General features: G+C 39.2%; 9 protein-coding genes across 9 annotated transcripts; 6 read left to right on the forward strand and 3 right to left on the reverse strand. All coding sequences in view use genetic code 12, as the record gives it.

Moving 5' to 3' along the window:
* Positions 1-588: 588 nt before the first annotated feature.
* On the forward strand, positions 589-981 carry SPAPADRAFT_53903 (tubulin-binding prefolding complex subunit; the record flags this gene model as incomplete). Its single annotated transcript, XM_007373088.1, has 1 exon — positions 589-981. The coding sequence occupies one exon, from the start codon at positions 589-591 to the stop codon at positions 979-981; it is 393 nt and encodes a 130-aa protein (XP_007373150.1).
* A 34-nt stretch (positions 982-1015) lies between these two features.
* SPAPADRAFT_131420 (flavin-containing monooxygenase) lies at positions 1016-2494 on the reverse strand (the record flags this gene model as incomplete). The annotated part of the gene is made up of 1 exon (XM_007373089.1): positions 1016-2494. The coding sequence occupies one exon, from the start codon at positions 2492-2494 to the stop codon at positions 1016-1018; it is 1479 nt and encodes a 492-aa protein (XP_007373151.1).
* A 303-nt stretch (positions 2495-2797) lies between these two features.
* On the reverse strand, positions 2798-4219 carry CGT1 (mRNA guanylyltransferase; the record flags this gene model as incomplete). The annotated part of the gene is made up of 1 exon (XM_007373090.1): positions 2798-4219. The coding sequence occupies one exon, from the start codon at positions 4217-4219 to the stop codon at positions 2798-2800; it is 1422 nt and encodes a 473-aa protein (XP_007373152.1).
* Positions 4220-4404: 185 nt separating this feature from the next.
* On the forward strand, positions 4405-5262 carry LEA1 (U2 snRNP complex subunit; the record flags this gene model as incomplete). The annotated part of the gene is made up of 1 exon (XM_007373091.1): positions 4405-5262. The coding sequence occupies one exon, from the start codon at positions 4421-4423 to the stop codon at positions 5168-5170; it is 750 nt and encodes a 249-aa protein (XP_007373153.1).
* Positions 5263-5562: 300 nt separating this feature from the next.
* On the forward strand, positions 5563-10142 carry SPAPADRAFT_147327 (DNA-binding E3 ubiquitin-protein ligase; the record flags this gene model as incomplete). The annotated part of the gene is made up of 2 exons (XM_007373092.1): positions 5563-7889; positions 8202-10142. The coding sequence occupies 2 exons, from the start codon at positions 5745-5747 to the stop codon at positions 10068-10070; spliced, it is 4014 nt and encodes a 1337-aa protein (XP_007373154.1).
* Positions 10143-10264: 122 nt separating this feature from the next.
* SPAPADRAFT_58946 (uncharacterized protein) lies at positions 10265-13165 on the forward strand (the record flags this gene model as incomplete). Its single annotated transcript, XM_007373093.1, has 1 exon — positions 10265-13165. The coding sequence occupies one exon, from the start codon at positions 10319-10321 to the stop codon at positions 11726-11728; it is 1410 nt and encodes a 469-aa protein (XP_007373155.1).
* Positions 13166-13874: 709 nt separating this feature from the next.
* On the forward strand, positions 13875-15306 carry GAT1 (Gat1p; the record flags this gene model as incomplete). Its single annotated transcript, XM_007373094.1, has 1 exon — positions 13875-15306. A coding segment is annotated over one exon (1066 nt), but the record flags the coding sequence as incomplete, so codon positions are not given.
* An 85-nt stretch (positions 15307-15391) lies between these two features.
* SPAPADRAFT_58949 (uncharacterized protein) lies at positions 15392-16747 on the reverse strand (the record flags this gene model as incomplete). Its single annotated transcript, XM_007373095.1, has 1 exon — positions 15392-16747. One exon carries the CDS (start codon positions 16572-16574, stop codon positions 15921-15923), a length of 654 nt encoding a protein of 217 aa, XP_007373157.1.
* SPAPADRAFT_132690 (uncharacterized protein) lies at positions 15426-15845 on the forward strand (the record flags this gene model as incomplete). Its single annotated transcript, XM_007373096.1, has 1 exon — positions 15426-15845. The coding sequence occupies one exon, from the start codon at positions 15426-15428 to the stop codon at positions 15843-15845; it is 420 nt and encodes a 139-aa protein (XP_007373158.1).
* Positions 16748-17150: the final 403 nt, after the last annotated feature.

Here is a 17150-nt window from a genome sequence, read left to right on the forward strand (position 1 = left end):
CTGCGGGGGGAGGGGAGCATTGTTCGGAGCAATTTCTGACTCATTCTGTTAACGTCAAGAGAAAGCGTTTTTTCCTTCCCTAACGTCAATTTACCGCGCGATCGTTCCCAATCGGGCAATGTATGCGACAACCCTCTCACGTGTAGTGTGTGGTATCAAACCGAACAAGTCGCATATCTAATCAATGGTTTGTATCTCAGTTTGGTTATCTCGTCCAGCGTAGTAGCCCTAGGTAACACCTACTACCCTCTTCTTTTTCTGTTCCGGGATCGCCAGGTCCGTGTGTTGACATCTATTCGGCGTTAATATCGGAGTTTCCCTTCCGACATGTCTAAATATTTTGACTCTGGCTCATTCTTGTATACTTCTGCTGTAGGAGACAAATACAGACAGGACAAGCATCGATTGTAGTATACTTGTATGTATACAGTTGCACCATGTGCTAGTTGCCCTGAGTTAGACTCCGATCTTGGCTCTTCACGACAATGTCGCAGCTCCAACATTTTTTTTTGTTCGACATTTTTGTCGCCAAATTATCAAATTTGAAAAATTACCCATAGCCTGTTACAGCAAACCACCACTCAAACAATGGAATTACTACCAGAAGGTCAAAGGAATACTGCCACCGAGGTGACATGGGAAGACCAACAGAGAATCAATAAATTTTCAACAATAATCGCCAAAAAGGACGAGCAATCAGCCATACTAGAAAAACTAAAGACCGACAAAGAATACCTTGATGATTTATCCTTAGAGATTGAATTGTTGGATGAAGACGAAAAAATCCAGTACAAAATAGGTGATGCATTTATGCTCCTCAAAGTAGAAAAAGCCGTGGAGAAAATTGAACAAGACAATGAAAAATTGCTGACCCGAATCAATGAAGTTTGCGATTTGATTGATTCTTACGATGATCAATTGGGTGAGTTGAAGAAATATTTATATGCCAAATTTGGAAATAATATCAACTTGGAACGATAATCCGATATCTATAGTCTACTAGCTAATATATTTACTACACTTTGAACCCCAATTCTTGTAATTTTTCATCAGGTAATGTTACACTGTCTAGTAAACCCGCATCAATAAGCTCACTATATGAAGCAGCACATTTCCCAGTTTTACCCTTGTACTCAATATATGCCTCTTTGATCAGTTTGATCATCCCTCGCACGGAAATCAGCTGTTTATCCCATGCATGAGGAATGAGGTTCCCACCAGCTTTAATGACTTGCTCAGTAAGCAGGATACAATAACGGACATCTTCAAGATTGATCATATCGTGAAACTTGCTTCCGTTGCCCTTGAGATCTACTCTATCTTGTTCCCATTGTTGCATATGTTGTACCAGAGGCAAGGCAATTTTTTGAGCCCAAATACTAGCTAACCAGCACGATTGGGTTTCTGAAGTTCTCGTGGGGAGAACAAACCGGGGGAGACCAATGATGGCTAAGTTGGGATAGTTGTAGAGAATAACGTGATTAAAAGTTCCATGGACTTTATGACCATCAGTTACTAAGGGATGTGTCGGGTTAGCTTTGAAAAACGGGAATGATTTTATATATCCAGTTGCAAAAACTACTGCTCCGACATCAGCTAAAACTGTACCATCAACAAGTACCACTGACTTGGTATCAATGTCAAACTTTTCAATATCAGCCACTTCTTCAATTAGGTCACTCTTACCGGCAGGGACTAAACTACCTGATCTCTTGGATTTATAGACCTTTTGCTTCAATGTCGTTGCTATCTGATATGCTAAATCACCAGCCGAAGCAGAATTACCCACAATGATAATCTTTCCTGTGACATCTTTAAACTGGCGAGGGTTTCTATACCACTTAGCATGGGTAATTGTCCCCGGAAACTGTTCATTCCAAGCGGTCATTCCTGGTCTATCAGGGATATAAGGAAGATCATAATTTCCCGTAGCTATGACCACGGCATCATATAATTCCACGACATCATCAACACCTATTGTTCCACCTTTAGTTTCGGTGCTAACTGGACGACTGACGACTTGCCACTTGCATATGTCGTCTAATAGCTCAACACTAACTACTTTTGTATCAAATCGAACGTATGGTCTAACTTTTTCACTGTATTTACACACATATTTCAACACGTCTCGTCGATCAGGGAATATCGGCAAGTGTGAGTCGAATTCAAGTCCACTATAACTCATGAGGTCCTTAGGGACATTTGTGTCTAAACTGTCATACACTGGACTGGGATAAACATATTTTCCATCCACTACAACTGGATTTAATTCAATAGGTTTTTCACAAGGTATAGGAACTTCATGAGAGTCAGTTATGTCGGTATGATTCCAGATCCCCCCGAAATCGGACCGTTTTTCAAACCCTTGTACATGGCTGAATTTGCGTTCGGCAAGGAGAGCCTTGATGGTAGAGGCACCACCAGGACCTGCTCCTATCACAGCTACGCTGTTGATGTGGCTGATAGCAGCGTGTATGTCTTTGTATACTGTCATTGGTGGAAAATGTGTGGCTAATTTGCAGCGATTGCCTGATTTGTTTTTTTTTTTTTTAATTACAATTTTGTTTTTGTTACTCCAGACTTGAACTAACCATTGGTTGATGTTCAAAGGAACTTGTTTCAGAGATGCCTTGAAGACCTTGTAGAAGAAAGAGCGATCGATAAGGAATCATGTTTTGTAAAAATTTCCATTGAATATTCTTAAAACAAATCTGACATAGTCATTATAAACAGTTTAAACAGCCACATCTTTATTTATCAAGTTTATTATTACAATAAGTTACAATATAATATACACCTATTCATCATCATCACTATCTTCATAAGTGGGAATATCATCCAACATGGGTTGTTCAGGTTTACCATTGGCCGGTTGTTCTTCCACTTGTTGTTTCTTGGCAGGACGTTCTAGTTCCGGTTCTGGTTCCCGTGGACGGATCTGTTGTTGTGAAGCAGGAGCTGTGGCATGCTGCTGCTGCTGCTGCTGTTGATGATGATAATGATGATGTTGCTGTTGCTGTTGTTGTTCATGTGGAGGAAGGCGATGTCTATTTCTTCGTTCATATTCTCGTTTCTTCCACGCCTTTTGTATCTTGGGACATGATTCGTTGATCTCACTTTCTTTGACCCCGTCCTTGATGGACTGTAAAATCTTCTCTACTACAGTTATATGATTCCCGTTACTCTTGTCATTTCTGAATCTTAACATCTCCCAATATCCTTTTTTGCTAGAGGATTGACGGCACTCTACAATTCTCCCTTGCAATGGCTGTTCTAATGCTTTCAATCTTTCCCAGTCTTCATCGGCAAGATCCAAATGAGCGAAATCAACATGGTTCTTGCCGCCTTCCCACACTTTCAATTTGATTGTATTAGGCTTGGAATCGTAGTCAGTATACGTCGACGAGGGATCACGTTCATCCATATCTGGGTCCTGCACGGTGTTAAACACAAACTCAATCTGAAAGTCAATAGTGTTTTCCTCCGCGGGTTTCCACTTCAATAACGTTTGATCGGTTCCAAACACATAGGGTGTTTCGGCACAGGTATAAATCAACCCATCGGATGCATGGAACAATTGCCCCAATTTGCTCAAGACGTCATCGGCGTGGTATGCCGTCAACATCGTCTTGAATCCGACTTTAAATGGGAAATCGGGCGAATTTACTATTTCCGGGTTGTTTCTTTTAAAATTGTCAAAAGGTTTCATGATATTTTCCGTGATGTAACCTAATCTCTTTGGTAAAGGACGGTCAACTATGGACTTCCCATTTATGGCAAGGGCATCGAATATGACATATCGCAACACTGGCTCACTTATATTCTTATTTTCTAGTACTAATTCCCCATCCAACAACGAACCATGGTGGTATGTTCTTCGTTCAGCCGTTTCATGTACATCCAATGGGAAATGAATGTTGGGAATGTAGTAATAGTGGTTTTCTCTCGTGATCAAGAAAACCCCCTCACCCTTTTGCGGGTCAAACAACAAGAGCAACAAACATCTCAATCCATCGGTTTTTTCACACACAAAATAGTCCTTGGTCATTAGTGCTTCTTCTAGATGCCTTCGTTCAAAAGACACTGGCTGGGATCCTGGAAATTGTATCTTACGACGGTTGAGGATTTCTGCAACGATGTACTGCAATTCCTGGGTTTCGGTCTCGTCAAGTCTGGTGCCCGGTATTACGGGCATGTCCCTTTCTTCAAGCTGTATCATTGGAGATATATCCTTTGAATTGTTAGTGTCTAGAGAGTGGTAGGTTGTTGTTTTTAGAGTTGGAGTCGTTTTTAAAGAAACACGAAAAAAAAAAAAAAAAAATTAATGGAAAAAATAGTTTGCACGACATGCGACATTTCTCAGACCATGAGAAAATAATAAACTTTAATAGATGTAGTAGCAACAGGTCGTTATACAAGTATGAGACTCACATCTCAGGTGATTAATGATGCACCGATAGTACTTAACCCCGAGAACAAACTCACGTTACAATTACGCAATTTGCAGATCCCCACCATTGAAAACCTTGGGATAACGCAGGATAAATACCAAGTGATTGATTTAACTAATAATGAGCTAGTCGACTTGAGTAATGTTCCTGGAGGGTTCAAGAATTTAGAAACTTTGCTATTGGCAAATAATAACATTGCATATATTGATGAGAACTTCCCTGAGGATAATTATGTGACTTCCATCTCATTAGCCAATAATAACATATACAAATTCCAAATAGACTTTAGGGATAAATTTAAACGACTTGAAAATTTGGTGTTGTTAGGCAATCCCATTACTGAATTAAGAAATTATCGTTTGTTTATGATTTGGTTGATTCCCACATTAAGAGTGCTTGACTTTAAGAAAATAAAACAAAATGAGCGACAAGAAGCAGTAGCCAAGTTTGGTGATTTAACTAGTGAGTTTAACCCCGAAGTATTGGCAATGTTGTCCAAGTCGTCGTCGTCGTCGTCGTCGTCATCATCCTCGTCTCAGGCACGTTCCACCAATGGTGTCGCGACAAATGATACCAGCGCAGCCACTAAAACCATGACTACTATGGTTAAAAAGTTGACTCAAGAAGAACGTCGACAGTTGTTGCATAAGCTCCAGCTGGCTACTAGTATTGATGAAATTGACCAAATTGAAACTGCATTGAAACAGGGAAGTGTATAACCGAGCAGCAGCAGGAGGAGTGTATAGAGAGAAAGAGATGTAATTGTAACAATAGTTTTTTTTTTTACCTATTCATACAGAATGTGTAAGTTTTCCCTTTTACGTTCAACTAGAAGAGGTTGATATAGCAGATGCTGTACGTTTTGTCTAGGCAAAGCCGCAAATATTTACTTGTTTGTGTTTGTTTGTTTGTTTGTTCATTCATTCATTCATTCACAGGAAAACTTTGTTTGTCCTTGCTATGCATACTGGACAAAAAATTCAACCAGTTTTTTTTCCCTTCCTGATTTAACGCCTTTTGTATTATATGGTGAATATTTCCTCTTTATTACTCGAGCATTCTTTTAAATCTTGTGTTTTTCCATATTCTTTTTCTTTAATCTTTTCCTTTATCCTTTTTCTTTTCAAAAGAATCTTCTGTTTGATTTAAAAACACTTTGGCTCTACTTCCCGCCACACTATTGTACTATATGAAAGTTACATCCACTACCACTACCAGACTTTACTAATATATTGTCACATTTGTCCCCTCATATGGATTATTGTACATATTAATAGACAACCACTATACATAATGTCACAACCACGTCCGAAAAGGAAAGCCACCATAAACAAATCATACAACGACGCCATAGAATCATCACATGACTTTGACCTTTCAGCCAGTTCTTCGGTCTCAAGCATAAATTCAACTACTACTACGTCCACCAGAAGGAGAAATTTGAAAAGATCAAGTCCACAAACGGAAAATGGCAACAATTCTCATGGCACACCCACCCCTAGCAAACACGCGCCCACCAAATCCATCATTCCCTATAATTGGCAACCACCGCCCCATTCCAACGACGCATTTTCTCATAGGCTAGATTTAACTGATGCTTATATAGACCTTGATTTGCAGACGTTGTATTGTCCCAACCAATTCAAGGATTCGGAAGATGGCAACTCTAGGAAGAAGAAACTGAAGCAAATCTTCACCTTGTCTAAAGGACAGTACATTTACATGATTAGTGAACCGCCTGGTGAACCATACTATATAGGAAGAATCATGGGATTCAAAAGAAAGAAGGTTGATACGGGGAATCACGAAGCTGCTACCAATGGGAACCTGGTTGAATCAGGCATTGTCCCTGCTCAAGATTTTGCATTCCAAATTCAATGGTTTTACAGACCAAGGGATATTTCAAAACTCACGTCCGATTCCCGATTATTGTTTGCTTCCATGCATACGGATTCGTGCCCATTACCTAGTTTTAGAGGATTAGTCACAGTGAAACACAAACAAGATATTGAAGATGAATATTTGGAAAGTATGAATGGGAAAAAGAATTCCCGTAATACCAAGTCGGCATCTCCTTCATCCATGACCAGTTTGGAACTCTATACACAAGAACCAAATTGCTTTTATTTCGACAAATTATTTGACAGATATATGATTAAATTTTATGATGTTCTTCTGACAAACAACCTCCTCCAATACGCCAACACCGACACAAAATGCGGAAACTACCTCCAGGCATTAAATAAACGATTTGAATTCATATTTGTTGAAACTCAACGAACAAAATCTTTAATCAACACATTCAGTTCCACTTCACGAAATTGTGAAGTGTGTGGACAATGGTGCGGATCCTCCCAGGACTCCATCAGTTGTGTCGAGTGTGAAAACTACTACCATATGTTATGTTTAGACCCTCCATTATTGAAGAAACCAAGTAGAGGGTTTTCCTGGTCTTGTGCGGCATGTACCAAGAAGCACGAGATTGAGTATCACAGCAAGAAAATGTTGATGTTATCCCATGACAATAAGTCATCTAATGAGAGCCAATTGACGCATGAGTTGAATGCATTGAGTTCGGTGGATGCAGATAACATGTCAGTATCAGCAAATGTCAGCTCCCAGGAAGATGAAGAACAGACAAGACCTATATCCACGACACCATCATTATCCACGCCGCTGCTACCAAAATACGAAACCATGGCAATTGATTTCTTGCACAAGGACAGAAATAACACGATTGAACAACGAAGACTAAAGGAGGAATGGTGTATGAGGTATCTTGGTATGTATGCCAGATTAGAAGACGGAGTAGATCTCGATGACAGATCGCCGTACCCACGAGCATCCACGCGACTCGGATCAAAACACCAAGCGACAAATATCCCTGAATGTGATGAAGACCATCCTATCGTGTACTACGACGTCGAGAGAACACCACCAAAAAAGAAACCAGGTCCCCCAGCGAAGAATAAGAAGAATATGGCCAAGCACAATGTTGACGAATTGGAGCTTAAGAAATTGGAGATCCCGGCTGAATATGCCGATGTTGATCCCCGAGATTACCCTTCATGGTTACAACCACGACCTAAGGGGTATATTGAACGTGGTATCGATGATGGTGAAGGTGAGACTTGCACTTTATTGTGGAAGAGTTCCCAAGAGGATGTCGATGATGATTTCGTCAAGTTGGATGCCTATGTTGAGAAATGTAATCCGATAGCTGAAGGTCTTGATTTATCACCCAACTCGCCTAATTTCGTTGATGCAATTTTGTTGCTCTATATGAAATATAATGGAGATTCAGAAAAGGCATTTGAAGAGGCCAAGAAGTTGAACAAAAAGACATTAAAAGAGCCAGTGTTCACCAAGGAAGAAATAAAGAAGTTTGAAGCCGGGGTGAAATTATTTGGAAGCGAATTACATCCTGTTTACAAAAAAGTCAAGTCTCAACCATCAGCCATGATTGTAAGATATTACTACCTCTGGAAAAAAACCAAGAATGGCCGATTAATCTGGGGCAATTTCGAAGGAAGAATTCAGAAAAAAGTACAAAATATAAAGGAAGACACTATCAAAGTCGAGCATCATAATGTGATTGACGAACTAGCTGACCCCGAAGACGATTCCTCATATGAAAACGACAAGATCACGGTTCAACAGAGGAAATTCAAGTGTAAACACTGCAACACCCATCTGTCAACGCAATGGTTTAGAATCACTGGGTTTGATGCCAAGAAACCAAACGAAGAGAATCAAATTGTCGCTTTATGTTACCGATGCGCACGATTATGGAGACGGTATGCAGTTGTATGGGAGGATCCATTGGAAATACAGAGAAAGACGAGCAAGTCAACTGGATGGAAGAAGAAAGTTGAATGGGAGTTGTTACGTGATGCCAATGCAATTATCGATCATGCCGAGACGAACAATTCCAGTCTTGCATATGATGGATTCGAACAGGAGGAGACTACTGTACAAGCTGCCAAGGTTGAGAAACCAAAGAGTGAATCGCCCAAAAAGAAGCGTCTGTTTTCGCCTGCTGTGGCTAATGCTAATAATAAAGTTAAACGACAAGCAAAGGCTGTAGTTAAAGTGAAGACCGAAGAGATTGCTCCTATAATCCCTGAAAACAAGAGGAAATTACCCGAAGCAGTTATCAAGCCTGAAGATATCAAGAAACAAAAGAAACAATTGTCATTAGCTGATAGTATATTCAATCCTGTTTTCAATCCCAGTTACAAATTACCACCCATTGATTTCAAGGACAAGAAATCTCATCCAACGTTAACGCACGAACTCATACAAGAAATTGTCCAAGATTTCCGAAAGAAGCAACTTGTTGATTTAACTTCATTATTACACAATCTTCAAATCCCCTCGTTTGCATCAATAGTTCCCCCATTTGAGCCGCAAGATAGGAAATGCTGCGTATGTCGAGAACACGATACTTTAAAGCTGTCGCTTTTAGAAATGTTGATTTGTTCAAGTTGTGGAGTAAACGTTCACAGTTCATGTGCTGGTGTTTCCATTCCGGAAAATGTTCCACGTCCAGTCAGGGAGTGGCTTTGTGATAGGTGCATTAACGATTTAAGACCGGTTCACAGCACGGTTTATTCGTGTGCTTTGTGTCTTGCTAATGAATCAAACTATGAGTTATCATTGATGGGATCGCCTTATGTGAGACCAGATTATTTGAAGTCGACGGATACCGGGAAATGGTGTCATTTGCTATGTGCGGTTTTCAACCATGACCTTGTTCTGTTTAGGCAAGTTGCAGCACCACAAGTCAAGGCCGGTTCCGATTCAAAGAGTGTGGTCGAGGGCGTGAATAGTTTGATTTCAGTCGAGAATATCTCCCGGGTATATCTTGAGAATCACAAGACCCAATGTGGAATATGTAATACGAGAAATGGGTCCATGATCAAATGTGATTTATGCCCTGATGAAGTCAAGTACCACATTACATGTGCCCAAGATTCACCAAATTTCAAGCTAGGCTTCAAACTAGCTAGTAAGTCGTTATCGGAGAGAGATGTTCAATTAGTCACTGCTGAAGGCAAGGTTGGGAAGTTGCAACCAATTCTTATCTGTCCGAGACATGATCAATCTAAATCGACGATATTGAATATGAGGACACTAGGAAGGAGGGTTCACGGCAAGGACGAATTGAAACCCTTGATGCAAATGTTTTTGGAGGATATCGTGAGAGTGAATAGTAATCGACAATACGGACCTAATTCACGCTCATTAAACTACATCACCAATTTCCAAATGTATCACAATCATGAATTTAAGGATAGCCATGAAGTTGCCGATGACCTACACCACACCTGTGTTGATTGTAAAACCATGACTTCGCCAATCTGGTGGCCCACGGAAGGCAACGTTAAATGCCAATCATGCCATCACAAGACAGAAGTAGCACAAGAAGAAGGACCTAGACTCGTTGAAGTTTTGTCACGACCATTAAATGGAGAGAATTACGGAATAGTGGACCAGTACGATAAGGTTTCCGTGATTTACCAGCCGGAAATACCTGAAGAGAAACCAGTTCCTAAAATGATGCACCCAGTTGAAAGTGTTAGATCGAAGATATCATTGGGTGATATTTTAAGTTAGAACTTGTTTTATGTATTATAAAAAAGGACATTTATTTTTAGTTATAGAAAAATAGAATATCTGTATTCGCAATCGATCATTGCCCAATTGGGCAATCAACTCCGAGTAGATCCGAGTTCTTATCGGTGGCACAAACGAGGCCCAAAAAAAATACACATGATCCACATGGCAAATAACCACCACATACACCACTACTACCAATACACCACCCAATACATAAGAGTTAACTGGTGACAAACAGAGCTATTATGATTCACGAAACAACCATCAATCCGGGCCAAGGACTAGGTAACAGCATCAAGCTTGGCTCTCCAATGTTTGATATTATTAAACATTTGGACAAACACAAATACAGGTTTAGAATTACATTCAGTGAAGACAAATTCTACGAAACTCCAACATTGGTCACTGTAGTTGAACTAGGAATCAGATTGACATTCAATAACCATCCCGATCAATATTTGGACCTTATTGAAGTGTTGAATCTTGATGAGAGTGCCGATAAGAAGTTGTTACGATTAGTTTACAATGGTCAAAGTTTGAATGAGTTTGAGAACGAGCCAGAAGTCACGTCACTACCTTTGGAATCGACAATATCTAAGAACTCATCATCAAGCACGATTATGGATTCATCACCAGCGTTATCCTCAACCAGCTCGACCAATTCTACCTATCAGACATTGTCGTCTACTGGGCCCACTTTTAAAACTATATATAACAAAATCTTTGGACCGACTTATCCGGGGAAGTTAAACCGAGTTAACAAGACTTATATATTGTCATACCCGGGTATTTCATTCAAATTTACAATCACTGATAACCTGTTGTTGTCCTTATTGGATCAAGAGGATGACGTGCATCAGATCTTATCAAAGTTGTTAAACTGGGATAACCCCCATGATGTGACTTGCGATTCTATTGCTTTATATAAGGGTAATTCATGGGAAGATTACAAAAATAACAAGAGGAGACCAAGCACGTCTTCCAACGAACTTAACAAACTTGCAGTTAATCTAAACGAAGGACTTGTTAGAATAATCAAGCATGATTCCGAAGAGGTCATTAAGATTGGAGAGTCTACTCAACAAGAAGTTGTCAACATCTTGGGCCCTCCAGACGAGTACTTTAACAAGTTCGACTCACGGTTGTTGATCCATAACCATTTGACGGACGAGAAGGAATCTCAAGATATAAGTCATTGCAAGTTTCACAATTACTACAAATATGGAATTGACATATTATACGACTTGAACAACACCAAGGGAAATCAAAACAAAATGAATACCACGGTAAAGAAAATCATAATTCACAATGGCGGCATACCTGAAGATTTAAACTTTATGAAATGGAATAGATGTAATTGGGAAATTGAACGCGAGAAAGAAGATGACATGCCCGGATTTGAAATCAATTCGACCATGTACTTTGATCAATTGCCCGATGTTTTCCATCAATTAAACCCAGTATTATTAAACAGAAACGAATCAGAATTTATCGATAATGATTTGGATATAATTGAGATGCCTGATCTGGTTGAACCAGAAGAAGAGAATCCAAAGGTGAAGACATGGGGTCAATCTAAGTTGTACGGGTTAAACAGATGTATTTTGGAGGTTATCAATTCAAATGGTTGTATTTCCACTGTAACAATATATTAAAGTTGCCTCCTATTCTCTAGTAGTTAATGTATTGATGATTTTTCAAGTGTAAGTAATTAAACCAGAAGTAAATTAGGATTAAAAAGTATTTGCAGCAATAGCGTGCAAAGTGTTCTTGTAGCTATGCTGCAAAAAATCTTGCGACGGAATACACCTCGCGAAATCTCGCTATCAGATACCGTTTTTAAATCAAACAAGATAATACGATAATGCAAAACTCGCTTGCCTGTTTCACATCTGGTGCCTCTCATAACCAATGATAACGTCGCAGATCACAATGACATCATTCCAAGCGATAGTTTTCCCGAATAGAATTTCAAATCTGATTATTACCAATTTCCCCGAGACTGAATTCCTGTTATGGAAATAAAAAAAAAATATATCTTACTATGCTGCCAAGAGGACAATTGTGACTATTTCAAGGCGGGATCCCTAGCCCGGAAACGGGCCAGGGTACTGGTGCGCCGCCACCACGTCTTTGCAAATCGAAGAAAAGAACGTTTTAATAGATTTTACACAAAGTAGCTAGAGCACATAACCCCTTAATCAGGGAACATTACACGGAGTCATTCTGATTGTTGAACGGTGTTATAAAACCTGACTTTGTCCTAGCCCGATCGCTGTTGACTAAACTAGCATGCGGATAAATTAATTTCTGCATAACGTTGAAAAAAATAAACGACACAAAAACAAACCAGAAAAAATATTTAAAATTAATCACTGATAAGAAAAATTTATCTTTAGCCAATAAAATCTAAGAATTGAAGTTCTATCGAAATAATTACCAAATTAAAATCATAGCTGTTTTGACACATGGAACGGATCTTCGGGTTCTCCGTCCGTAATACCTCTCTTATCGGTTATCCATTGATTAGTCAAACAAGTAACATTCCAGTAAAATTTCCTGCTTTACATCGTTTCTTGTAGTACCAAATTGCTGCTAAAAAAAATTTGTTTCCCTCATGGAAATTCACCGACGCCTTCCGTTTTAGCGTCAGAACATGAATGTACGTTAGCGCCCTCTAATTTAGTACTTGCAGCATTTTTCCATAGATCTGAACCAATTGTAAAATTCCAGCCTCCACTTCCTCCACTTCCTCCACTTGTGGCAGGCTTTACCTCTTGGAACAATACCTTCACGTTCTCCTCTTGAAGTTATTGGTTGAAGAATGTGATTCTGGACTCATTGTCCTTGCTAATCCTCCAATCAAAGGGGAATAACGGGTTGGGTTATTATGCATAAATTATTAATCATCGTGTAAACAAAGTCTAGGAACAATAAAATAATAAAATACAATAAATTAATAATGAATATTCGATTTTTAATTTTAGTGATTGGGTATTATACGGATATTGTATGTTATTATTATTACCAGGTAGTACACGGCAGATTCCTCCTCTTTCCTTAATCCCCCCCTCCTCCAAAGTTCCATTTTGTTTAAAAAAAACACTAATTCCAGCCCTTTTTTTCTAATTTTTTTTAAATTTTCTTTTTTTGTAACTGTTTTACTTCATATTTATATAACCCGCACCCCCTCTCTCTCTCTCTGCCAATTTAGACAACAATTAACGAGACAACCACATCACAACTTTCGCCCATTACATTTACACCACTTAAATTCTACTTCACCAAGTTGAACAATTTATCAATAGCAACCACGTTAATATGAGTATAAACAACTTTACGCCGTTAGGTAAATATTCTCCTTCTTTAAACTCACCATCATCAACCAGTTCATCTGATCCACTAACTACTACTGCTACGTCCAGATTCACCAGCACCTCACTAAACCCTAAATTTAAATTCAAAGAAAGCCAAAACAATAGCAACACCCCACCAATAAAACTCTCACAACTTATTCAATCCGAGTCACAAAACATCGAAGCCTTGTGGAAAATGTACAATAAAGCTAAAGAAACTTTGCCTTACCGTTCCCGAATGGAGAATTTGACATGGCGGATGATGTATATTACTAATGTTTCCACATCTAACCATGGTGAAATAACACGTAATATGAGCAGTACTCGTGAACTTGATACTAACATGCAACAAGATTCTGAAGATACTAGTTTAGATCCTGATGCTGAAGATTTCGATTACGTTGCTCATATAAGGAAAATCGGTGAAGACCACTATCGTCATTCTCAACCAGCTGGCAATAGCAGTAGTAGTAGTACAAGCAGTACCGCCAGCAACAAGAAACGAGCTGCTAACTTCTCACCTATGTTGTCCAGTTCAAACACAACTCCAATTAAAACACAACAATCACAATCTCAAAGAACAGGTGGAGGTGGATTATCCCAATTATCCAAACAACTCAATCAATTTAATAGATTTGCTCACCCTTCACAGTCATTGGAGACAATGTTACCGTCTCAACACCGACAATCCATAACTCAACACCATGAACCTGTGCCAACATTACCATCAAATTCATTCTCATTTGCATTGGATCCTTATGCCCTTGAAGGACCACAAGATATGGATTTAAATAGTCATTCTGCAACTTCCTCCTATGATGCTAAACCATTATTTGACGATTTCATCCATACACCAGCCACATTATCTTCATCAGCCTCCACAATTATATACGACAACAGCCACAACAACAACAACCACAATAGTTTCTTTCAAAATCCCCTGAAGAGAAGCTCAACTTCCACTGCCACTCCCTCAAGCTTGCTTCGTGAGGAATCAATGATGAGTTTGCCCGGTATGATGAATAGACCATTCACCCCGTTAAATATGTCATATAAACAAGATTCGCAATTTATGAGACATAGTCCCCTGATTACTTCCTTATCAAGCGGGCCACCGCCAATCACCACATCAGCATCATTCAACACCACCACCCAGAAATTTGTCCTCCCTAGTCAATCAATTGAATCGTCATACTTTGAAAACCCACATGAAGTAGATTACTTTTCACCTAATTCATTACCGGCAAACTTGGACAAGAAGAAAAAGCTCAAGACAAAAACAACCAAATCCAAGAGAAACAGTCCTGATTCCACTGGTTGGCCAGGATCTAGTGGTGGTGTGTCGTGTTCTAACTGTCATACTAGAACAACTCCTCTTTGGCGTCGTGACCCTGAGGGACAGCCTTTGTGTAATGCCTGTGGGTTATTTTTGAAATTGCATGGTGTTGTTCGTCCGTTAAGTTTGAAAACCGATGTTATCAAGAAGAGACAAAGAGGTGGTGGTAATACCGCTAGTACTTCAACCACGCCGAGTTCAACCAAGAAAACCGAGAAGATAGATAAGGAAAAAGAGGCTGCTGCTAAAATAAAGAAACCTCCTGTAAAGAGAACTAAATCAAGTGTGAAAGTAAATGATATGGCTAAACCTGAACAACCACAGTTCCTGCATGACACTCACCACAGTAATTCTATAGATAATGGCCACATTTATGTTGATCACGATAATTTTATGAATGTGTTGGATTCACCTAAACTTAATAAGGGCGAACATGGGAATGGGAATTTACTTTTTGCTGAGGATGAACATCATTCTCAGGACGGGAATTGGGATTGGTTAAGTATGACTATATAGATTTGTAATTAATAAAGATAGAGAGAAAAACAAAAAGTTTTAGTGCACTTGGGTTTTTTTTTTTTTTTAATTTCTATTTTAATTTTAATTTTTATTTTTTTTTTTTGTTTGGCTGGCTGGACTACGCTAATTCTGTGTCTGACGATGACGGTCTCAATTGAAAGATATCCCCGAATAATAATCCAATATTGTAATAAATGCAAGTGGCAGAATAGAGCAGTATGGTATTTACAAGAAATCCTACAAACATTCCCTGAAGAAATTCAAGATATTTCCTTACAGCCGATTTTAGACCAGCCGGGGGTATTTCAAATTGTGTTGGTAACATCAAACTCCGCCAGTGAGATCATATACAAACGGAAATTCAAATCCAAAGAATTGCAAGAAAAGTATGCTGATGAAGGCGAGGAAAAATATACATATGACGGTTTCCCCGATTCAAAGTTTATTAAAGTATTAATAAAGAATAAGTTGGGATTGCAAGTTGGTAAACATATTGACCGGGGACTGGACTACAAATTAAACGACGGAACCGCATGTGTCGATTGTAGAAAAGAGGAATAAAATTTATTTAATTATACAGAATAAAACAAAAATAGAAATACAAAAGTAACAGTAGTAGTGTTTGTCTCTTTTTTTTTACTCAAGATCATCACCAAAATGATGTTGGTAGTGTTGTTCTCCTATATCATCCCATCCATTAGGAGCTACAACATAAGGTAAGCTAGAACCCAAAGTTCCAAAATATATAGAATTGTTAGGCAACCCCAATAAACTTTGATATTGTTTCATGACAAAAGTAGGCGACACATTCTTTGGAGCAGACTGACCCCCGGCCCTAGCTCCTGCATTAGCTCCAGTACCTGCGGCACCACCAGCACCACCAGAATTTGCGTTTCGGTATCCATACCCCAGCTGTTGAGAATTAGTAGCTGCAGCTGCGGCGGCCGCAGCAGCGTTATTGTTTGAAGTTTGATTAATTTCTTTAGTTATTTGCTTCCACTTGTGCTTCTCTCCAGCAACTAATAATTGTCGTAATACTTGAATATCATGAGCGTTAAATTTAGAAGTTAATTGAGCATTGGTGGGTGGTGGGTTAGATGATGCACCAGTACCAGAAATTGGTGTATTGGATGCCGAAGGGTTTGTGGCACCGGCGGTACCTGTAGAACCAGAAGCACGAGAAGTATTGTTAGCAGTAGGTGTTTGGCTGGTGGATCCTGGGTTAGCGCCGACATTCGCGGGCTGGTATGCGTATGAAGCAGTAGATGTGGTAGCAGGTGGTGGCAACATTGTTGTTATTGTGGGTGTTGTTGAGTTCAAGGAAGAAGTGGAACCGTATCGAAAATCAGTGGAAAATATTGAAGGATTGGACACTGAAGAATGGGAAGATATAGATGGCTTGACCTCGGATGATGTACTTGCTCTGTGGTGTATGGGTGAAGAAATGTCACTTGATCTAGGATAAGGTTGAGAGCCACTCGAGGAATTAAACATTTTCTTTCGGTCTTGAAATTCACAAGGTATTTTGTTTACTTTTTAGTATGGATGTTTGGGTGTACAAAATGTGTAAAAAATATGGAAAAAAATAAAAAACCAGGCGGGATTGTCGAAGTACCCTAAAATTCTTTTTTAATGGTTCTGGTGATAATTAGGTGTGATCTTTCTGTTACCTGTGCATATAGCCTAAGTTTGCGCTAAAAGATGACCGATTCCAAGTGTTATATAAAATCACGTTAAAATATTCTCTTTTCTTTTAAATTAGTCAATGTGGGGAGATGCGATAGCTGTCAGTACTTTTGTCCTAGCTGGTACATGCACAGGTGCTAAAACTTCAAAATACGGTAGAATGGCAAATGCAAAAAGTGC

This window comes from Spathaspora passalidarum (genome assembly GCF_000223485.1).
Source record: "Spathaspora passalidarum NRRL Y-27907 unplaced genomic scaffold SPAPAscaffold_1, whole genome shotgun sequence".
NCBI classification, from domain to species: domain Eukaryota; kingdom Fungi; phylum Ascomycota; class Pichiomycetes; order Serinales; family Debaryomycetaceae; genus Spathaspora; species Spathaspora passalidarum.